Source organism: Schistocerca serialis, chromosome 1 (genome assembly GCF_023864345.2).
Source record: "Schistocerca serialis cubense isolate TAMUIC-IGC-003099 chromosome 1, iqSchSeri2.2, whole genome shotgun sequence".
Classification (NCBI taxonomy): domain Eukaryota; kingdom Metazoa; phylum Arthropoda; class Insecta; order Orthoptera; family Acrididae; genus Schistocerca; species Schistocerca serialis.
Window position 1 is genome coordinate 291,915,742 of NC_064638.1, and position 24,646 is coordinate 291,940,387.

General features: G+C 43.8%; 1 protein-coding gene across 1 annotated transcript in view; it reads left to right on the forward strand.

Annotated features, from left to right (window-relative positions):
* The window catches only part of LOC126467648 (protein unc-93 homolog A-like), a 345,755-nt gene that overhangs the window by 267,042 nt on the left and 54,067 nt on the right, over positions 1 to 24,646 (forward strand). Inside the window, exon 4 of the mRNA XM_050096484.1 lies at positions 22,119 to 22,263. Coding sequence (XP_049952441.1) covers positions 22,119 to 22,263 — 145 coding nt within the window. The remainder of the gene's footprint in view (positions 1 to 22,118; positions 22,264 to 24,646) is intronic.

A 24,646-nucleotide genomic window follows, 5' to 3' on the forward strand; every position in this document is an offset into this window, starting at 1 on the left:
TAAGTGCCCCGGTGGTCTATTAATCATATTCGTTAGAGTGTGTCTGTTGGTTTTATGGGCGTCTTAAAACGAAGCTGTGAACTAAACGATACTAATCCACGGGCTCCTTTGACCTTAGCAGTCGTCACATTACCTAAGAGCGGCTGGTGGAGTTTTCCGAGGACGCGACCGTGGCCTTCACAACTCGTGTAACTGGCCGCCGAGTCGTCGCACCGGTTTTCGACGAGACCCTGACACTGGCAAGACCTTAGCCGGGCCTGTCCTACAGGAATCTCCATTTTTTGCAGGCCGGAGCAGATTTTGTGTTGTTCTTTCATGTGGAAGTACCTCTACATTGTGATACACTTACGTGGCTCGATCTGTCTATGTATAGTACGTAGTACCTTGGTTGCAGGCGAAGCAGCTGATTGAGGCATCTCTGACTTCCGAGTTCCTTCAAGAGTATTCCAAGAGTTTCCACAAATCCTTCGTGCTGGCCTTTTGGAAAGGTGCAGTATATAGCATTTCCGATGCGTGACTGAAAGGCAATATTTCAGCTGCGTATTTAATTCTGATACAACCTTAGAAATACATGACAACAAGCGGCAGTAATGCGTTAAAATCTCGTGGAATTGTCAGTTGTTTAATTAAATACATGTTTCGTCTTAGGTTCAGTTTTATTTCAAAAAGATTACTAACGACGCCTAGAATACGTCATGTTCAACGATCCAAGCCTGCATTGAATACGATGCCTGCCGCCCTAGATGCAGAAAACTGCGTCCAACAAAGTTCACCCTGAACGTAAGTAAAAGTAAAATACTGCGTGTACATACGAGAAGAGGCCGGCCGCTGTGGTCGAGCGGTTCTAGGCGCTTCAGTCCGGAACCGCACTGCTGATATGGTCGCAGGTTCGAACCCTGCCTCGGGCATGGATGTGTGTGATGTCCTTAGGTTATTTAGGTTTAAGTAGTTCTGAGTCTAGGGGACTGATGACCTCAGATGTTAAGTCCCATGGTGCTTGATATCAATTGAACCATTTTGAACCAGAAGAAATTCACTAATACTTATACTATTGACGACAAATTTCTGGAAACAGTAACTATATTAACTTGCCTAGGAGTAGCCCTTTCGAGCGATTTTAGGTGGAATGACCATACAAAATAAATAGTAGGAAAAGTGAATGAAAAACTGAGATCCATAGGAAGACTCTTAAAGAAATGTAATTTATCCACGAAAGAAGTGGCTTACAAAATTCTTGTTCGACCAATTCTTGAGTATTGCTCGTCAGTCTGGAACTCTTTTTTTTTTTTTTTTGGGTCATCAGTCTACTGACTGTGCTAACCTCTTCATCTCAGAGTAGCACTTGCAACCTACGTCCTCAATTATTTGCTTGACGTATTCCAATCTCTGTCTTCCTCTACAGTTTTTGCCCTCTACAACTCCCTCTAGTACCATAGAAGTCATTCCCTCATGTCTTAGCAGATGTCCTATCATCCTGTCCCTTCTCCTTATCAGTGTTTTCCACATATTCCTTTCCTCACCGATTCTGCGTAGAACCTCCTCATTCCTTACCTTATCAGTCCACCTAATTTTCATCATTCGTCTATAGCACCACATCTCAAATTCTTCGATTCTCTTCTGTTCCGGTTTTCCCACAGTCCACGTTTCACTACCATACAATGCTGTGCTCCAGACGTACATCCTCAGAAATTTCTTCCTCAAATTAAGGCCGGTATTTGATATTAGTAGACTTCACTTGGCCAGAAATGCCTTTTTTGCCATAGCGAGTCTGCTTTTGATGTCCTCCTTGCTCCGTCCGTCATTGGTTATTTTACTGCCTAGGTAGCAGAATTCCTTAACTTCATTGACTTCGTGACCATCAATCCTGATGTTAAGTTTCTCGCTGTTCTCATTTCTACTACTTCTCATTACCTTTGTCTTTCTCCGATTTACTCTCAAACCATACTGTGTACTCATTAGACTGTTCATTCCATTCAGCAGATCATTTAATTCTTCTTCACTTTCACTCAGGATAGCGATGTCATCAGCGAATCGTATCATTTATATCCTTTCACCTTGTATTTTAATTCCACTCCTGAACCTTTCTTTTATTTCCATCATTGCTTCTTCGATGTACAGATTGAAGAGTAGGGGCGAAAGGCTACAGCCTTGTCTTACACCCTTCTTAATACGAGCACTTCGTTCTTGATCGTCCACTCTTATTATTCCCTCTTGGTTGTTGTACATATTGTACACTCCTGGAAATGGAAAAAAGAACACATTGACACCGGTGTGTCAGACCCACCATCCTTGCTCCGGACACTGCGAGAGGGCTGTACAAGCAATGATCACACGCACGGCACAGCGGACACACCAGGAACCGCGGTGTTGGCCGTCGAATGGCGCTAGCTGCGCAGCATTTGTGCACCGCCGCCGTCAGTGTCAGCCAGTTTGCCGTGGCATACGGAGCTCCATCGCAGTCTTTAACACTGGTAGCATGCCGCGACAGCGTGGACGTGAACCGTATGTGCAGTTGACGGACTTTGAGCGAGGGCGTATAGTGGGCATGCGGGAGGCCGGGTGGACGTACCGCCGAATTGCTCAACACGTGGGGCGTGAGGTCTCCACAGTACATCGATGTTGTCGCCAGTGGTCGGCGGAAGGTGCACGTGCCCGTCGACCTGGGACCGGACCGCAGCGACGCACGGATGCACGCCAAGACCGTAGGATCCTACGCAGTGCCGTAGTGGACCGCACCGCCACTTCCCAGCAAATTAGGGACACTGTTGCTCCTGGGGTATCGGCGAGGACCATTCGCAACCGTCTCCATGAAGCTGGGCTACGGTCCCGCACACCGTTAGGCCGTCTTCCGCTCACGCCCCAACATCGTGCAGCCCGCCTCCAGTGGTGTCGCGACAGGCGTGAATGGAGGGACGAATGGAGACGTGTCGTCTTCAGCGATGAGAGTCGCTTCTGCCTTGGTGCCAATGATGGTCGTATGCGTGTTTGGCGCCGTGCAGGTGAGCGCCACAATCAGGACCACATACGACCGAGGCACACAGGGCAAACACCCGGCATCACGGTGTGGGGAGCGATCTCCTACACTGACCGTACACCACTGGTGATCGTCGAGGGGACACTGAATAGTACACGGTACATCCAAACCGTCATGGAGTCATCGTTCTACCATTCCTAGACCGGCAAGGGAACTTGCTGTTCCAACAGGACAATGCACATCCGCACGTATCCCGTGCCACCCAACGTGCTCTAGAAGGTGTAAGTCAACTACCCTGGCCAGCAAGATCTCCGGATCTGTCCCCCATTGAGCATGTTTGGGACTGGATGAAGCGTCGTCTCATGCGGTCTGCACGTCCAGCACGAACGCTGGTCCAACTGAGGCACCAGGTGGAAATGGCATGGCAAGCCGTTCCACAGGACTACATCTAGCATCTCTACGATCGTCTCCATGGGAGAATAGCAGCCTGCATTGCTGCGAAAGGTGGATATACACTGTACTAGTGCCGACATTGTGCATGCTCTGTTGCCTGTGTCTATGTGCCTGTGGTTCTGTCAGTGTGATCATGTGATGTATCTGACCCCAGGAATGTGTCAATAAAGTTTCCCCTTCCTGGGACAATGAATTCACGGTGTTCTTATTTCAATTTCCAGGAGTGTATATGACCCGTCTCTCCCTATAGCTTACCCCTACTTTTTTCAGAATCTCGAACAGCTTGCACCATTTTATATTGTCGAACGCTTTTTCCAGGTCGATAAATCCTATGAAAGTGTCTTAATTTTTCTTTAGCCTTGTTTCCATTATTAGCCGTAACGTCAGAATTGCCTCTTTCGTCCCTTTACTTTTCCTAAAGCCAAACTGATCGTCACCTAGCGCATTCTCAATTTTCTTTTCCATTCTTCTGTATATTATTCTTGTAAGCAGCTTCGATGCATGAGCTGTTAAGCTGATTGTGCGATAATTCTCGCACTTGTCAGCTCTTGCCGTCTTCGGAATTGTGTGGATGATACTTTTCCGAAAGTCAGATGGTATATCGCCAGACTCATATATTCTACACACCAACGTGAATAGTCGTTTTGTTGCCACTTCCCCCAATGATATTAGAAATTCTGATGGAATGTTATCTATCCCTTCTCCCTTACTTGACCGTAATTCCTCCAAAGCACTTTTAAATTCCGATTCTAATACTGGATCCCCTATCTCTTCTAAATCGACTCCTGTTTCTTCTTCTATCACATCAGACAAATCTTCACCCTCATAGAGGCTTTCAATGTATTCTTTCCACCTATCTGCTCTCTCCTCTGCATTTAACAGTGGAATTCCCATTGCACTCGTAATGTTACCACCGTTGCTTTTAATGTCACCAAAGGTTGTTTTGACTTTCCTGTATGCTGAGTCTGTCCTTCCGACAATCATATCTTTTTCGATGACTTCACGTTTTTCCTGCAGCCATTTCGTCTTAGCTTCCCTGCACTTCCTATTTATTTCATTCCTCAGCGACTTGTATTTCTGTATTCCTGATTTTCACGGAACATGTTTGTACTTCCTCCTTTCATCAATCAACTGAAGTATTTCTTCTGTTACCCATGGTTTCTTCACAGCTACCTTCTTTGTACCTATGTTTTCCTTCCCAACTTCTGTGATGGCCCTTTTTAGAGATGCCCGTTCCTCTTCAACTGTACTGCCTACTGCGCTATTCCTTATTGCTGTATCTATACCGTTAGAGAACTTCAAACGTATCTCGTCATTCCTCAGTACTTCCGTATCACACTTCTTTGCGTATTGATTCTTCCTGACTATTGTCTTGATCTTCAGCCTACTTTTCATCACTACTATATTGTGATCTGAGTCTATATCTGCTCCTGGGTACGCCTTACAATCCAGTATCTGATTTCGGAATCTCTGTCTGACCATGATGTAATCTAATTGAAATCTTCCCGTATCTCCCGGCCTTTTCCAAGTATACTTCCTCATCTTGTGATTCTTGGACAGGGTATTCGCTATTACTAGCTGAAACTTTTTACAGAACTCAATTAGTCTTTCTCCTCTTTCATTCCTTGTCCCAAGCCCATATTCTCCTGTAACCCTTTCTTCTACTCCTTCCCCTACAAGTGCATTACAGTCGCCCATGACTATTAGATTTTCGTCCCCCTTTAGATACTGCATTACCCTTTCAATATCCTCATACACTTTCTCTATCTGTTCATCTTCAGCTTGTATACGTCGGCATGTATACCTGATCAATGGAGAGATCATCATGACACTTCCTCAATTACAGGCCACATGTCCTGTGGATACACGTTACGTGTCTTTAATGCAGTGGTTTCCATTGCCTTCTGCATCCTTATGTCGTTGATCATTGCTGATTCTTTCGCCTTTAGGGGCAATTTCCCACCCCTAGGACAAGAGAGTGCCCTGAACCTCTATCCGCTACTCCGCCCTCTTTGACAAGGCCGTTGGCAGAATGAGGCTGACTTCTTATGCCGGAAGTCTTCGGCCGCCAATGCTGATTATTTATCAAAATTTAGGCAGTAGCGGAGATCGAACCCGGGACCAAAGACGTTTCGATTATGAATCAAAGACGCTACCCCTAGACCACGGGTACATCTCTGGAACTCTTACAAGACTGGTTCATTAGACGAAGTAGAGAAGATCCACTGAAGAGCAGCACGTTTCGACACGGAATAGTTTAGTCGGCACGAGAGCGTTATGGCAATGCTACAAGAAAGGCGTTGTGCATCACGGAGACGTTTACTATTTAAATTCCTTGACAATACGTTCCGGGAAGAATAAGACAACATCTCGTGAAATGACCACAACGAGAAAATGAGAGCTAATGCGGAGAATTACCGACAACCACTCTTCCCACGTCTCATTTGGGAATGAAACAGGGAAGGGAGGATGACATAGTGGTAGCAAGTGTACCCTCTGAGCTACAGGTGGGGCAAATAAAAGTGGTGTGCGTCAGTAAATATGAAAACGAAAATTAGATGCATGTCTCTGTAGACCAAACTGCATGGGTAAGTTTAGGTAAGGCGTTTATTCTACACTGGGTATCAAGTGGCTGATGTTGATAATGATGATATCATAGATGTAATTTGTCTGAAAGTAAGCGTTTTCGTAAAGACCAACCCATTTACCGCAATTCTAGATCTGGTCGCGTGGTCTTGGCTGACATCGAATAGGAAGCGACATTTATGTAGGAAGCATATTCGAAAAGTATGAGCCATTCTGTCACAAAAAATACAATTATCACAAAAACCTTTTAGTGCCGGTCTTAGAGAGTTTCTAGCTGCTTGTCTTTGTGCTTACCAAGCTCCACCTTGGCCAGCAAGGCAGAAGGGTCGCCGGATCTCTTCCCAATTGAGTACGTTTGGTGCATTATGGGTAGAGCCCACAACCATCTCGGGATTTTGACTATCTAACGCGCCAGTTGGACAGAACTTGGTACGATATCTCTCAGGACGACACCCAGCATCTCTATTAATCAATACCAAGCCGAATAACTACTTTCAAAAGTTCCAGATGTGGACCAACGAGTTATTGACTTGCTCAATCTGTGAAGTTCTTTCTCTTGAATGGATCATCTACTTTTCCTGAAATTATAATCATTTTTTTCTCTGTACATGTACATCTCATCTACCCATTTCCGTCCCATTCCTATAATTTCTTTGTAGTGCGTCATTCTTTTTTTTTCAGCCTAGAGTGTGCTTCAAGTGTGTGAATAGTTAACTGTCTCTGGATGCATTTCACGACTGTAGGTCATTGGTCGAAAAATTCTTCAAGGAAAGTCAGAATTTTGACGTGCTTTGCTATTTGTGTCGGTCATCAACCATTTTCAGTACCCATTTTCCATATAACTGGTGGTATCCGAGCTTCCAACGACAATCGGCTAAATAGTCGGGGAGCACTCACCGTCACTTGGTGATCAGATGGCAGCTTTTGGTGCAGTTGTTGCACTATTTTATGCTTGTGAAATGACCTTGCCGCTCCGTCCTTAATAGTGTATACTTGCACGATCACTTTTACAGTCTCGACGCCATTGTTTGACCTTTATTCCAGTCATTGCTCTCGGCACCTAAAGTAGGCTCAACCCACGACGAATCTGAGCAGTTGTAGACTCGTTTGCACACAAAAATCAAATTCTGAGATGTGCTTCTCAAGTTGTAGGACAAAAGATTTTCGAAAACATTGCTTTCGTCCACTGTCAAGTGACTACTGAATTAAAACAACGACTTGTATGATTTCGTGAAAATCAATAGCTGGCGCTGCGTCAGAGCAACTTTGTCCTCAGCTGCTGACATTTACATACAAACCTGAAGTACTTACTTTCCAAATATTCACCGAGCGAAGTGGCGCAGTGGTAGCACACTGGACTCGCTTTCGGGAGGACGACGGTTCAATCCCGTGTCCGACCATCCTGATTTACGTTTTCCGTGATTTCCCTAAAGCACTCCAGGCAAATGCTGGGATGATTCCTTTGAAAGGGCACGGCCGACTTCCTTCCCCATCCTTTCCTAATCCGTAAGACGGATGACCTCCCTGTTTTGTCTCTTCCCCCAAACAACCAAACCAAACCAAACCCAAATATTCTGTACTTGTCGTTTAAATGCTTAGTAAATGTGATTGTAATGCAGTCTACACTCAACATTTAACTATTGGAGGCACCGTCACGTCAGGGGTCTGTATTTGTATCCATATTCATCATCATGTTCATGACTTCATCGCGGCACCTGCTGTGTGCAAAACAGCCTTTTACACAACAGATACCACGAATTCGGAAAACTAAATACGGATGGCGTTTATCGCTCAACATAACAAATACAGATGAAGAAAGCAGTTACATTCTGTGTATCTTGACGATCGAAGAGCTTTCTATTCGGAGTCGAAACGTCATTCAGTGAAAAAAACTAGATTTGCTACAGGCTCGTGATTTTCTGATAGAGCGTATCATGTTGCCCAGTGCTAAGATTGTCATCTTCAAATGCGCTTCAGACAGCAAACATGACACAATGAAGTGGTAGCAACTAGCCTGTCTGAGACTGAACTGTTTCATTCAAAGTGAAAATAACAACTAATGTTTTGCTTCACATGTGAATTTCTTCTACACATTTTCTGGCATCTACCTGTTGCGCGAAACAGTAGTCTCAAATTTATCCACGAGCGGCGGGAAGAAGAGGTCGGCAGCGTTCGCCAGCTCAGCTCTCATAAATCCGGTTTTACGTTTGCACATACATGTACCGACCGCAAGACACCTTACGGATGTAGCACTGTCACGTGCGCCGTTTCCTGTTCCAGTCTCGAACGAACGCAGGAATAAGAATTATTATATAATTCTATATAAGTAAAAACCGTATAAGTTCTAATCTCTCTAATTTTACGTTCGTTGTCTTTACGGGAGATATCCCTAGGATGCAGCAATTGTTTGTTGACTCTTCTAGAAACGTATGCTCTGGTAATTTAACAGTAAATCATACCGTCAGTCACAACGCCTCTCTTGCAGCATTTGCCACTGAAGTTGGGCCGTCCGGAGTGGACGAGCGGTTCTAGGCGCTACAGTCTGGAACCGCGCGACCGCTACGGTCGCAGGTTCGAATCCTGCCTCGGGCATGGATGTGTGTGACGTCTTTAGGTTAGTTAGGTTTAAGTAGTTCTAAGTTCTAGGGGACTGATGACCTCAGAAGTTGAGTCCCTTAGTGCTCAGAACCATTTAAACCTTTTTGAACAAGTTGGATGTGCTTCTCCATGACACTTCTGTGCTTGCTAAACGATCGTGACGAAATGCGCTGTAGATCTTTGGATCTTCTCTATGTCGTCTATCAATCCCAAACTGATAAGCCAAAACATTGACCACTGCCAGCCACGAAGTTGTATGCCGCCTGGTGGCGTTGCGGGCACGTGATGCAGTAACAAAAGTATCTAAGCATAGCTGACACGGACGGGGAATCACCCTAGCGAATACATATGGGCTGAAAATGGGGAGATCGATTGAGATAAGTGACTTTGACAAAGGGCAGATTATTATTACGCAGAGCCTGTGAACGAGTATACCGAAAACGGCGAAGCTGGTCGATTGTTCACGTGCTACTGTCGTGAGCATATACTGAAAGAGGTAGGACAGTGAAATAACCACTAGGCGATAAATGGTTGGACGCCCACGAGTCTTCACAGAATGTAGGGTTCGGAGGCTTGTCTGCTCTGTATAGTAGGATAGATGGTGATCTGTGACATCTCTGCCGAAAGAGCACAATGACGGTGTATACACGGGTGTCTCGGAGCACAGCGTTATCGTATATTGTTGAACATGGAGCTCCGCAGCAGACCATCCCTACGTGTTCACATGTTGGCAAAACGACATCCTCAATTACTATTACAGTGCGCACAGGACCATCGGGATTCGATCGTCGATCAATGGAAACGTCTCTGCTCTTCGTGTGAATAACATTTTTGCTACACTAGGTCGCTGGACGTCTCCTCAAATGCCGTTATCGAGGTGAATGGCGTGTCGAGTCGTTCAACGCGCCGTGGACGCAGGCTGATGGTTCAAATTGAAACGTACCCTTTTAAACAATTATACATGACTGTGCTTAACCTGACAAACAATATTTTTAGCGCAACGCAATCTGACATTCAAAAATCCCTACAAAAGAATGGCCCTGACTAACATTAACCTATGCATTTCACAAATCGCTTACCTCACAAAAATCTTGATTACTCGAACTACTGCAATACAGCGAGCTCCACTACTGCCAGCTAAATAAAAGATTCAAACTACGGAAGGCACTAACTACTGATAGGCATAGTTAGCAAATGAAAGATTTTAATAGAGAACAAACAATGTATTTACCTTAATAGTCATAATATATATAGCAGTTCATGACAAATTACAAAACTCCGCCGTCTCTCTCCCCACATCCACCACTGCTGGCGGCTCACCTGCAACTGCCCAACGCTATGCGCTGTTCACATCCAGCTGCCTAACACTACAATGGCAGACAACAATGCAAACTAGCCACAGACTTCACACAGCACAGCCAGTGATTTTTATACAGAGGTGGCGTTACCAATAAAAAAACCTAAACAGCCTACTTACATAGCCCCCATGCTCCCCACAAAAAATTTTACAAATTGTTTTGGGCAGTGGCCGATAATGATTTGATAAAATTTTTCATAATTACAATAACAAAGATATCAAATGCACCACTTATTGATACAATGTTGGTCAAAAGATAAAATTTTCTCACAGTCCATAAAGACAGTCCTCATCATGCATCACAGTAAAATTGCAGTGTTTTCCTCAAAGTCTGAGCAGTAAAAGAAAATGCACACAGACGTAGTGGATTTCCATGCAGTCTTGAAGAAGTAGTGTTGTCCTTCCAACGGAAAGACAGTGCTGACTCTTGACATGCAGACAGGTAATGGGCCACAACAGAGCAAACCCACAGCAGAGTCATTCGATGTTTTGAAGAATATTGGTAGGTAGGTCATCACAGAGAAGACCCACCGTAGTCCTGGTAGAGATTACGGTATTGGTGAGTCAGCAAAGGTGTAGACCCACTGTAGTCCTTGTAGAAATGGAATTGGTGGGTCATCAAAGATGCAGACCCACTGTAATCCTTGTAGAGACAGGCCAGCAGCCATCTGTTGCGACTGTGCAGGTGCACAGTCACCATTGAGGATTCTTGCGGACAATATAGCAAGTCCATAAACCATCACTTGTGCACTCACAAAGTTTTTGAAATTGTCCTTAGAACCAGCAATGCTGTTATCCAGTCCCTTGCTGAATTATTAACACACATGCAAACACTAACAGTTCCTACTTCTCACATATTGTCCATATACTATGACCAACAGAAACATGTGCAGTGAAATGTAACTTACAAGTTACTTAATTTGATGAACTGGTGTCAATTACAATTTTATAACATAAGGTACAAAGGTACAAAATACATCATTAAACAACATAATAGTACAGATAACATTTGTAGTAATATGGGCTTTACAAAAGAATCGAAATAAGATATACATCAGTGTTACAGGAATTATGACATAAGTACATACATGAAAGATCAGAATAACTTTTGAAACATCAACTTCACACATGAGCAACAAAACAGAACAGATAAATAATGTCTAAACATCTTTACAAAGAAAATAACATATTATAAATGCAAATTATATTTGAGGATAACAGTATTCCTCATCACAGTGAATGTAGCTTAGTACTAGAACAGAAAAAAATTTCTATGAAACAGTACACAGAGACAGGAAGAAAAGAAATACACAAGGGTACACAAACACATAGCATAATAATACAAAAGGAAAGGACAGGGTTTGTTTTACTGCAGTATTTTGCAAACAAAACTTTCTTTACTTCTTGGAGATCTCCCTTCATTCATCGTTATTCCCAAAAAGTCCTATCTATACCTGCTTTCTGTATTCTATTCATATTTCTTTCAAAATAATTATTTCTCAGTGCACAATACTCATTTTTGCCAAATCTGTTTCTTATATCTTCTCAATGCATTTCTTCCAATTCATCGCAACTCATTCTCTTATATAGTCTACCCCCTCTTAAGCTAACTTAAATCTACTGAGCTCAGATGCTAAACTAAGGGATGAAGCAATGCAGCAGCACAAAACAATTAACACAAACATCAATGACAAAAGATTTAAATAGGCAAAGCAATTGCAATATTACAACTAATATAAGGCACTGTGCAGCAAACAAGAAAAATAAATCTGGCTTAGCAGAGTAACACAAATTAAAATTCAGTAGCACTATGCCTGGCAAACAGCTGCAGTAAATGCTATAACATATACCTAAGCATGACAAAGCTCAAGCAGAAAAAATAGTACACTAAAGACAACAATGCAGATAAAGGTAATGTATAATCGCATCTTAATGTCTATGTAATTAAAGTGGTGCACCACAAGAAGTTATTCTACCAAAAAAGTTACCAAGTACTTGAAAAGAAAATTATGAATGCAGTTCCTGTGAAGGTAAATGTCTTTTTGTGCTCCCTCATTTTTTAAAAAAAATTATTATTTACTTGATCTGTAGACAGAAAATATTTATATTAGTACATCTATAAAATTTTATTTTAACGAATGCTGCAGTGCCACTAGAAACTAGATATTAAACAAAATGAGTAAATAAATACATAAAGCAAGCCATATGGCATTTTTCTTAACAAGCAAGACAATAGCCGTGAAATGTTTCTCATCGTTTCATTAGGCATTTTAGTAAATATCATAAATTAAGAGCTCCACAGTATAATCATATGTTTTCAAGTTTGAGAGTGTCGTATTGGCGATGCTTTCTACAAAGGAATGTCAATAGCGAGGATAATGGCCTCCCTTTTTTTTTTTTTTTTTGCACCTAATGGCTTTCTTTTGTCAGACGTCTACCTCTCAGCTGGGCGCCCAAAACGCATTACGTGCAGGTGGTCACTTAACTTTCTTATGGAAATATTTACGACAGCAGTTTCCGCTACAGTGGCAGTCTCTTATAAAAAATTTCAGAGGTCGAGAATTTTCGTTGCAAATGTGTAGATACAAAATCCTATGAATATAACAGTGTTCAAAAGGTTTTTGTCAGCATTGTGATACATTCATGCATTTACACACATTTCATAACTCTTAAAGTACGATTCTTGGTTTCCAACAACCTTTTTCACAAATCAGCGTCCCTAACCACTACTCATTATTTCTTACCTTATTCGTCGACACTTCTTCAATATTTCATCATCACAGATACGTAACATAATCAAATAACTCATACAGCATCAGCTTATTGATCATAAACATACTGCAACAGCGTAATACACATCGTTATCATAACATCATAAAACCTCAGCCAAATCTCAAAATCGTCGTAGCTTCCTTCAATAATTTCAAAACCTAAAAAAATTCTCTGCTCATGTCAAAAGTGTCATCTACCTCAAACATACTTTAAAAATCATGATCCCATACCAAATATATCATTCAAAGCTCTTATAGTATCACAATGGTTCCGAAAGAATATGAACAATTCACGAAGTACAGACAAAAATACAATTTCGTTGTAATTACGTAAACATCTGTCACTGATGTAGTAAAATAAATATTTGTCTCTCTCAGTTAAATGATCAGATAGCTATGTAATTTATGTGTTAGAGGAATATGGTACCGATGTGTAAAGTTGTATAAGCAAATACCATATTAGCTAGGGCTCCTTGTGCTTGCCAAACACATGGTACACAAAGTAGGCGTGTACCCCCCTGAGGATTAATGTAATTATACCCTCAGGTGTTACAGATTACAGCAATGGAATGAAATGTATCACGGAAAACCTTTGTATCATTATACTTCAAATATCATTAAAAATAAATGTTTTAAGTACAAAATTAATCACTCAAATACGTGTCCTGTAGCGCTAAACAGTGCGTCTTACTGCAACATAATCTCTGTGGAAGTGTCGTAGTTATCGTCCTCTGAAAGCTAAGTTCTGCAGAAGCCAATGTACTTACCTCATGATACACCAAATTTCAAGTAAACCAAAATGTTGCATTAAAATCTCATTAGCAGTACTGGTAAATGTTCTAAGTATGTGAGCCTTATAGTCATTACGTAATCGTGCGACTAACAAGCAAGAATGTACAAATAACAACACTGTGTCGTCTGTTCACTATAACAATGCATTCGTAATTCCTGTTGAAATAAGTTCTCTTGGTTCTTGACTGGATATTTGACTTCAAACATTGTTGCATGTTAACAGTTTCTCGGTGTGACAAGCATACTAGTAATGTGAAGCGAAAAATTTTATGGCAAAGACTACGTTAAAAAGTAGATTATCTTTCAATAAACGGTTTTACATGTGAAATGTGGTACGCAGAGTTTCAACTGAAAAGCAATTGTCATGTTTTATACGCCGGTAAGGAATGCTAAAATTTTTCTCAAGGTTAGCGTCTATGTTATTTTTCTCTGAGCCAGCCGGCGCACGCGGCTGCCTGTGGTGCGAGTCATTGTCTGTTCCTTTGTTGGCGCGCGTCGTTATTGGGATTTGGAGACCTAACTTCTACAAATTCACCGTGATGAGAGGGCCCTGCCCTGTTTAAATCCCGCCAGTTCTGATGCAATTCAGGTCTGTCGTTACGATCACATCGTCTGTCGTCATGTCGGTAGTTCCTGTAGTTTCTTTCTTGTCGGTTAAGTGGTGGAGAACTGCTCCCTGAATCGTAACTGCGCGCACTGGACCGTTGCGTCTAAAGTTATTCTGTCTCCCTTGATAATAATTATTTTGGTTCCCATATTGCCTGTTTCTCTGATTGTCTCTGTGATAGTCATTACTGCAGAGAAGTGATCTTTCCCTGTAATTATTACTACTCTGCCAACGGTTGTCATACGGGTGGTGTCTATTTTGGTCACGATTTGCGTTGTAAGAATAGACCTGTCGTGTCCAGTTATTGTTTCTGTCATCATGGAATTGTGACGGATGTGACCTGTAGTGATTGTTTTCCTGTTTTCGCATCCCGCGACTGTCTGTGTCAATTTCTAATTCTTGTAAGAGTCCCTGAAAAGCTTCAATGTCGTCTTTGCAACGTCCTGCTAAAATAATATGTCGTAAATGTTCAGGCAATTTGAGTAAGCAAATGCGGATGAGTTCTGAGGGGCTGTATGGGTTTGACAGGTACTGATTCTTGTGCAACATGTCTTCAAAATATTTCACAGGACTGGAAAATTCAGATTGTTCGAAATGTTTCATCATTATGATGCCATGTTTTACTCGGTCTTGTGTGGCTTGAGACCAATATGCTGAGAGGAAGGCATGGTAAAACTCTCCTTCCTGTGGCAATCGTGAATGACCGATCGCATTCTTACAGCTGGTTCATTCTCTAAATAGCCATACATAAATTCTAATCTGTGCTCTAATGACCAGTTGGGAGGAAGACAATGAGAGAATTGATGGAGCCACGCTTGTGGATGAATGTCGTTGGCAGAATTCTTAAATGTTTTGAATTTACGTATAGTAATGAACAGCTTATAGTCAAAGTCATCATGTCGGCGAGTCGCATATTGGTCATTGTTACGTCGTTTCGGCGGTTCCATTTCAAAATTCGGTGCATCTTGCCAATTTCTTTCATAATTTCCGAAATGTGCTGTGTTATTATTTTGTGGCTGTTCCGTATTTCTATGTCCCTCTTCCTGTATTGGGGCGCGAGTGTCCTCTGAAATACGTAATTCTTGTATTACCTGTGTCAGCTGATCTTGTACTTCGCAGATTTCTCTTTCGTGTTGCGTATTAATTTGATTCTGATTTTGTTTGAATTTCCTAATTTGTTCACACTCTTCTGTGTCATTAAAGACTACCGGTTTTGTGTCATTCAGATTATCATCTACCTTCGTAGATAAATTATTTAGCTGATCCGAAAGTTCAACTACTTTCTCTGATAATGAACTAATTTCCTCCATGTGTCTTTCTGAACCAATTTTCAGAGTATCTACTGTGTCCTTTAAGTTTTCCTGAGTTTTTGCAAGTTGCGTAACCAAATCGGTAGATGCAACTGAGTCAATTTTAGCTTGCAAGGTCTCATGATTTTCATGAACAATAATTTGCAGTTCTTTTATGGCTGCTTCGTGATTCTGCAATGCATTTTCATGACGCGAAAAAATAGGTTGGAAATGCTCAAAAATTTGTGTTTTTACGTCATTACAGACTTTTTGACATTTCGATTCGATGTTATGTAACTCAGTAGTTAAATCTTCACGTGTTTGTTCAAGCGTGGTGTGAAGATTTTGTTCCATTGCGTCTAACTGTTGCTGTGTTTGTCTCTGGTGTTGTTCCATTGTGTCTAACTGTTGCTGTGTTTGTCTCTGGTGTTGTTCCATTGTGTCTAACTTTTGAAGATTTTGTTCCATTCTGTCTAACTTTTGTAGCTTTTGCTGTGTTTGACTCTGATTTTGTTCCATTGTGTCTAACTGTTGCTGTGTTTGTCTCTGATTTTGTTCCATTGTGTCTAACTTTTCAAGCTTTTGTTCCATTTGTTGCATTAATTGTAATAACAATGCACTGGTGTCTGAAACATGTTCCTCAGTGCTTTTCGGCAGTGAATTTGCACCGGCAACATTCACATTTTGACAAGCGGAAAATGTGTCTTGACTCATTTGAGAAAACGGTGAGGACGCAAAACCTGAATCTACAGTATTTGCAAAATTGTGTCCTGTCATTTCGGATTCCTCAGGCGAGCTGTTGCCGACCGATCGATCGATAATGCTTCCCTGTTCACTAATTGTTTCACTGCCTACGCCATTGTTTGCCGTCCGCTCCATTTCCCTATGCACAATTACCAAGTTACTATGTTGAACATCAGTTAATTCATTACACAGTGGTGCTGGCAAGCTACGCTCGTCGTCACTATTATTTCTCAGTATACTTTGGAGCCTAGTGTTACGTTTTTCACACGCCATTATTGTCACAATATTTCACACGATAACACAGAAAAGCACAATTTGAAGAGCAAAAATAAGAGAACACATTAACATAGCACTGAAAATAATATGTAGTTAATTTCAAGTGCAGCTGCGCAATACTTCGTGCAAATCTACATGCATGCCACAACTGTTTTACTGTACAACAATGAAAGACTGCAACTACAAAGGAGATTCTCTCTACAATTACGCGCTAGCAATAAACAATAGCTACACTAATTACACAAACTACAAGAAAAAAATCAGAAGATTCCAGTGAGGTATCCTAGGCTAAGGGTCGACATATGAAACGTGCCCTTTTGAACAATTATACATGACTGTGCTTAACCTGACACACAATATTTTTAGCGCAACGCAATCTGACGTTCAAAAATCCCTACAAAAGAATGGCCCTGACTAACATTAACCTATGCATTTCACAAATCGCTTACCTCACAAAAATCTTGATTACTCGAGCTACTGCAATACAGCGAGCGCCACTACTGCCAGCTAAATAAAAAATTCAAACTACGGAAGGCACTAACTACTGATAGGCATAGTTAGCAAATGAAAGATTTTAATAGAGAACAAACAATGTATTTACCTTAATAGTCATAATATATATAGCAGTTCATGACAAATTACAAAACTCCGCCATCTCTCTCCCCACATCCACCACTGCTGGCGGCTCACCTGCAACTGCCCAACGCTACGCGCTGTTCACATCCAGCTGCCTAACACTACAATGGCAGACAACAATGCAAACTAGCCACAGACTTCACACAGCACAGCCAGTGATTTTTATACAGAGGTGGCGTTACCAATAAAAAAACCTAAACAGCCTACTTACAAAATGGCTCTGAGCACTATGGGACTCAACTGCTGTGGTCATCAGTCCCCTAGAACTTAGAACTACTTAAACCTAACTAACCTAAGGACATCACACACACCCATGCCCGAGGCCCGATTCGAACCTGCGACCGTAGCAGCAGTGCGGCTCCGGACTGGAGCGCCTAGAACCGCACGGCCACCGCGGCCGGCGCAGGCTGATGGGAGCGTTATTATGCTATGGGAGACATTCTCCTGTACTTGCATGGGACTTGTGGTAGCAATCGAAGACACGCTGGTAGCTGCGAACCACCTCTATCCCTTCATGCTTGATGTCTTCCCCGACGTCGAAATCATCTTTCAGCTGTATGTTATTATGCTATGTTGTGTTATGTTAATCGGGGACCTAGAAACGACGGGGAGGCTCCGTCTCCGCCGCAGCCGCAGTGGTCCCCAACCCCACGACGACTACCGCAGTCCACTTCACCCCTCCGCCGCCCCACACCGAACCCAGGGTTATTGTGCGGTTCGGCCCCCGGTCGACCCCCCAGGGAACGTCTCACACCAGACGAGTGTAGCCCCTGTGTTTGCGTGGTAGAGTAATGGTGGTGTACGAATACGTGGAGAACTTGTTTGCGCAGCAATCGCCGACGTAGTGTAGCTGAGGCGGAATAAGGGGAACCAGCCCGCATTCGCCGAGGCAGATGGAAAACCACCTAAAAACCATCCACAGACTGGCCAGTTCACCGGACCTCGACACAAATGCGCCGGGTGGATTCGTGCCGGGGACCGGCGCTCATTCCCGCCCGGAAAGCCGTGCGTTAGACCGCACGGCCAACCGGACGGGCTTTCAGCTGTATAATTGTCCGTATGTCGGATCCAGAACCGCACTACTGTGGTTTGAGGAGCTTTGTAGTGATTTCATTTTGATGTCTCGGCAACCAAATTCGCCTGATGTCTATCCTATGAAACTCATCTAGGTTTCTATCGGGCGCCGTCACCGCGTACGCAAATCATTGGCCTGTTATTTACGCGAATTACATGACCCGTGAGTAGACTTCTAATGCCACATACACTATGTGATCGAAAGTATGCTGACACCCAAAAAAACTTACGTTTTTCGTATTAGGTGCATTGTGCTGTCACCCACTGTCAGGTACTCCGTATCAGCAACCTCAGTAGTCATTAGACATCGTGAGAGAGCAGAATCGGGCGCTCGACGGAACTCACGGACTTCGAATGTGGTCAGGTAATTGGGTGTCTCTTGTGTCATACGTCGGTATGCTAGATTTCCATACACCTAAATATCTCTAGGTACACTGTTTCCGAAGTGATAGTGAAGTGGGAACGTGAAGGGACGCGTTCAGCACTAAAGCGTACAGGCCGACCTCATCTGTTGACACAGAGACTGCCGACAGTTGAAGAGGGCCGTATGTATGATAGGCAGACATCTATCCAGACCATCACACAGGAATTCCAGACTGCATCAGGATCCAATGACAGTTATGCGGGACGTTATAAAACTTGGATTTCAGGGTCGAGCAGCTGCTCATAAGCCACACGTCACGCCGGTGCTTGCACCCTCTGTTGTTTTGCGTGGGACTTTCACAGCATAGGCCTACACTGATTTTTAAGCACCTTCTTGCTTCCCAGTGATGAAGAACAATTCGGGGATGGCGATTGCATCTTTCAACACGATCAAGCACCTGTTCATAATGCACGGCCTGTGGCGGAGTGGTTACAATTCAATAACATCCCTGTAATGGACTGAATCCTATAGAACACCTTTGGGATGTTTTGGAACGGCGACTTCGTGCCAGGTCTCACCGACCGACAACGATATCTCTCCTCAGTGCAGCACTCAGTAAAGAATGGGCTGCCATTCCCTTAGACACCTTCCAGCACCTGATTGAACGTGTGGCTGCGAGAGAGGAAGCTGTCATCAAGGCTATGGGTGGGCCAACACCATACTGAATTCCAGCATTACCGGTGGGGGCCGCCACGAACTTGTAAATTATTTTCAGCCAGGTGCCCGGATACTTTTGGTCACATAGTGTACCTCCACAAACCTACCAACAAATTGTCGGATCCCTGATACGCAGAATCAATTATGTGTTTCGTTTCAAAAATGGACAAAGTTACTATTAAGCAGGTGGTCATAATGTTTTGGCTCATTGTTACTATGTAGTAATAGTAACAGTAACAGTCATTATCGTATCGGTGAAACTAGAGCTTTGTAAGATAATTTCTTCGTAAGGGGCTGTACCTCCTGAGCTTTCTCCCAGTGACTGAATGTCACCTGCCTTTCTTAAGATTATTTTTATGTCGTTGTTCCACTTTAAATGGTTCCTTTACTCATACTACTAAATGTTTAATGGAATTTACTGCTTCCAGTGATTATACAGTGAAGGCTTTCACGACCGGATGTTTCAGCTGCCGAGAGTTCTTCCAGGCTGTGTGGCCGTGGTCCGTGGAACTCTTCTGTCCCTGAAGTTGCGTCCAGAGCTGCGTTGGACATCTTCGGAGGTGCTCCTGGTTGTGCTGAGTCTTGCCGACTGACGAGTCGGACGTCGAGGAACGGCCTAAATACCGTGGAAACTGGGCGTGGTCTTAATTTCACGTGATAGCACAGATGAACCTTGTCAAGGATAAAATATAACTATCTATCATAGTAGGTCAAACATAAAAACTTCTCATCGATTTTGTAGCGCCACTGTACATATATCGCTTTCACCGCTTCTTCCTTTCTGTTAAGGGCCATTAAAATTGCTACACCACGGAGATGACGTGCTACCGACGCGAAATTAAACCGACAGGAAGAAAATGCTTTGCTAAGCAAATGATTAGCTTTTCAGAGCATTCACACAAGGTTGGCGCCGGTGGCAACACCTACAACGTGCTGACATGAGCAACATTTCCAACCGATTTCTCATAAACTGCGGTTGACCGGCGTTGCCTGGTAAAACGTTGTTGTGATGCCTCGTGTAAGAAGGAGACATGCGTACCATCACGTTTCCGACTTTGATAAAGGTCGGATTGTAACCTATCCCGATTGCGATTTATCGTATCGCGACATTGCTGCTCGCGTTGGTCGAGATCCAATGACTGTTAGCAGAATATGGAATCGGTAGCTTCAGCAGGGTAACATGGAACGCCGTGCTGGATACCAACAGCCTCGTATCACTAGCAGTCGAGATGACAGGCATCTTATCTGCATGACTGTAACGTATCGTCCAACCACGTCTCGATCCCTGAGTCAACAGATGGGGACATTTGCAAGACAACAACCATCTGCACGAACAGTTCGACGTCGTTTGCAGCAGCATGGACTATCAGCTCGGAGACCATGGCTGCGGTTACCCTTGTCGCTGCATCACAGACAGGAGCGCCTGCAACGGTGTACTCAACGACGAACCTGGGTGCACGAATGGCAAAATGTCATTTTTTCGGATGAATGCAGGTTCTGTTACAGCATCATGATGGTCGCATCCGTGTTTGGCGACATCGCGATGAATGCACATTGGAAGCGTGTATTCGTCATCGCCATACTGACGTATCACCCGGCGTGATGATATGGGGTGCCATTGGTTACACGTCTCGTTCACCTCTTGTTCGCATTGACGGCACTTTGAACAGTGGACGTTACATTTCAGATGTGTTACGACCCGTGGCTCTACCCTATATTCGATCCCTGCGAAACCCTACATTTCAACAGGACAATGCACGACCGCCATTTGCAGGTCCTGTACGGGCCTTTCTGGATACAGAAAATGTTCGACTTCTGCCCTAGCCAGCACATTCTCCATCTCTCTCACCAATTGAAAACGTCTGGTCAATGGTGGCCGAGCAACTGCCTCGTCACCATAGGCCAGTGACTACTCTTGATGAATTGTGGTATCGTGTTGAAGCTGCGTGGGCACGCCATCCAAGCTCTGTTTGACACAATGCCCAGGCGTATCAAGGCCGTTATTGCGGCCAGAGGTGGTTGTTCTGGGTACTGATTTCCCAGGATCTATGCACCCAAATAATGTGAAAATGTAATCAAATGTCAGTTCTAGTATAATATATTTGTCCAATGAACACCCGTTTATGATCTGCGTTTCTTCTTGGTGTAGCAATTTTAATGGCCAGTAGTGTATATTATATATAGAGAAGCCATCGAAATGGTGATAATTTTTACAGAAAATGAGAAGTTGTGAAACTCAGCGATGTATGGAGAGTGGCGCTACAGAACCGATGAGAAGTTTTTATCTTTGACGTACTATGATCGATAGTTATATTTTATCCTTGACAAGGTTCATCTCTGCTATCACGTGAAATCCAGACCACGCCCACTTTCCACGGTATTTAGGCCTTCTTCGACGTCCGACTCGTCAGTCGGAAAGACTCAGCACAAGCAGGAGCACCTCCAATGATGTCCAACGCAGCTCTGGAAGAAACGTCAGGCTTAGAAGAGTTCCACGGACCACGGCCATACAACCCGGAAGAATTCTCGGCAGCTTCCAGTGATTGTTCGGAAATTGTGGAATCACACACAGTGCAGCGCTTTTCATCATTGCATTTCTTAGTGTTGATCGTTAACTGCCAACTCCTGCACCAGGCGCCGAACCTCTGTATTTCGCTACAATATTCCAGCAACTTCCCTGCATACGAACAGTGTCATCTGGGGACAGCCTCACCGAGTGCCGCTGTGCACGGCCGCAAAATGTTGTATAGCGCGGAGTAAAGTGTAGCTCTATGTACCAGTATGACGGTGTGTGTGTGTGTGTGTGTGTGTGTGTGTGTGTGTGTGTGTGTGTGTGTGTGTTGACTTGGTAAGCAGCGTCGCTTTGTCGTGGTTCCGCAGCGCTCCGGACGAGGAGGAGGCGTCCGGGCTGCGCCTGATGACTGCATCGGCGCGCCTGCTGCACGACCCGCTCCACTGCCTCGTCACGCCCATCGCCGTCTTCTTCGGCGTCACGCAGGGCTTCCTCGGCGCTGACTTCACACAGGTACTGCCGCAACACCCAAACCCCTACTAGAGTCTCGTACTAAATAAGCTCCTCCGTAAGAATATTAACCATCCCTGTGGTGTGCGTACTGTAAGACCTTCGGTACATACAACAAAAGATTATTTGACTTGTCGCTCTAGGCGAGTGTCAGCAATATGTCTCGTGGTCTTATCGTGGCGTGTTTATCTTCTGCCGTTAGGTCAGACGATAGAAATGCCACTTGCACGCTTAGAGTAGCAGATTGACGGTGACCAACTTTAAACAGAACTTGATTAATTTTCAAACACATTTATTAAAATAATAACCATCATAAAAATAACTTAACTTGGTTCTGGATGCTATTTACAATTGACAATCTGAAGTTCCTTTGGTATTGGTACGTTAATCTTATTCTCACATATCTCTGATACTTGACAAAGTGTCTATACATTTCTCTTCATGGCTATGTACAGGAATATGATAATCTTATTAGGCGCAGACTGAAACTTGACTATACACTGGTACAGACAAATGCAGACTAATGCAGACTGGTACAGACTGATGCAGACTCACTGATCGGAGGTCTGTGCACTCGTTACAATACCTCGCACGTTCAGGTATCACTGCGCGAGTGTGATCCGCGAGGAGAAAAGGGTTAGCAGCAATCTCATTGGCTGCATTACATATTAATACGCTGATCGGCGGAAGCAGAATTTGGTCCGTCTCTTAAGACAGCGCCATCTCGTAGTGCGGAGACGGACGAGCGCTGCGCCTGCGCTGTTGTCCTTAGCGGGGCGCGCTCTATTGGGAAAGTTGTGTACGCGCTGACTACGCGGAACTATGTACACAACAAGCCCTTTAAAGATTCGCATTGGTCGCTTTCACGCCATGTGCGTGCTATAGAGCTGGTGCCATGAGGCCGTATCATCCTCCACTGCCGACCTAAGTCACTACAGTAAAGTGGTGTCTACCAGTATACACTGTCTGATCAAAAGTATCCGGAAACCATTACCTAATGCGGAATTGACGAGTAGGTACCACTTCTCTATTGACCACAATATACTCGCTGCTTCCTTTTTTATTGGTGGGGCCCACCAATAAAAAAGGAAGCAGCGAGTATTATGTGGTCAGTAGAGAAGCAGGAATAGCAGACTGGATCGGTCCCGAGAGCTCAGCAAGCTTCGAATGTGGAGAAGTCATTGGATGTAATCTGAGTGACAAATCCATCAGGGACATTTCAACCCTTCTAAAGTTGCTAAACTCGACTATTTCTGATATGACTAAACTGCAATGCTGTTTTTGCGGGGGGACGCTCGGGAATGCGTACCCTTAAACTTTTTCGTCGACAAAGTAATTTTTTTACGATGTTGAGAACTTGGAAGAGTGCCAAAGATTTATTTCACGGACATAAGGTTTTTATTTTATTTTTTCGTGTTGGTTATTGCAATACGAACGATACAGTGCAGTTTTTGGCGAGAAAAGCGATGTCATTGACTGTTCAAGCATTTCGAAGCTTCGGCAACCGTTCTCGACAACTGAATCGCTGGCAGCCAGTTCGACAAGCATGTAGCGCCCTCGCCCGCCAATAGTGAGCGATGGTAGTGCTAAACGGATGTGCGTACACTCAGACGCCGAGCTACCGATAGATGTTTCTACGGTCCCGCTACCATGATCCTTCGCGATTCATTGCTGTCTTTGTTTTGTTGTTCTTTATTCGTTTGCATTTGCTGTTCTATTCTTGTCGGTTGTACGAAGTTTTACAGTGTGTCCTGTCTTTCGTTGCAACATGTAAATTACGTTGGAGGTGAGAGATGAGCAGAAAACTAACAAACTATTTTACTTGTTCTCCTGCACCTAAAAGTCGACTGAAGATTCCGATAACACTTTTTTTTTTTTGTTCTACATGTTGATGACGTCATGGCTAAAAGCAGACGCGTAGCATCCCATGCTTCAGTTATAAGTAATTTTCGCTGCATTATATCCAATGTCGGAGTACCCTCAAACTTTTTTTTTTTTAGAAAAAAAGCTCTGCTAAATTGGAAATGCGAAGGAACAACCACAGCTGAACCAAGACCACGTACTGACAGGCTGGGACCGTCGAGCACTTCTGAGGGTGTTTGTAAAAACTAAGCTCCGTCCGATCAGGCCATGAAGTCCCAACGGTACCGACCGGCCGGCGTGTCGTCCTAAGCTCACAGGCGTCGCTGAACGCCGACGTGAAGGAGCAAGTGGTCAGCACACCACTCTCCCAGCATCTGTCAGTTTTCGTGACAAGAGTCGCTACTTCCCTAGCAGCTCCTGAATTTCCCTCACGAGGGCTGAGTGCACCCCGCTTGCCAACAGCGCTCGGCAGACCGGATGGTCACTCATCCAAGTGTTAGTCCAGCCCGACAGCGCTTAACAT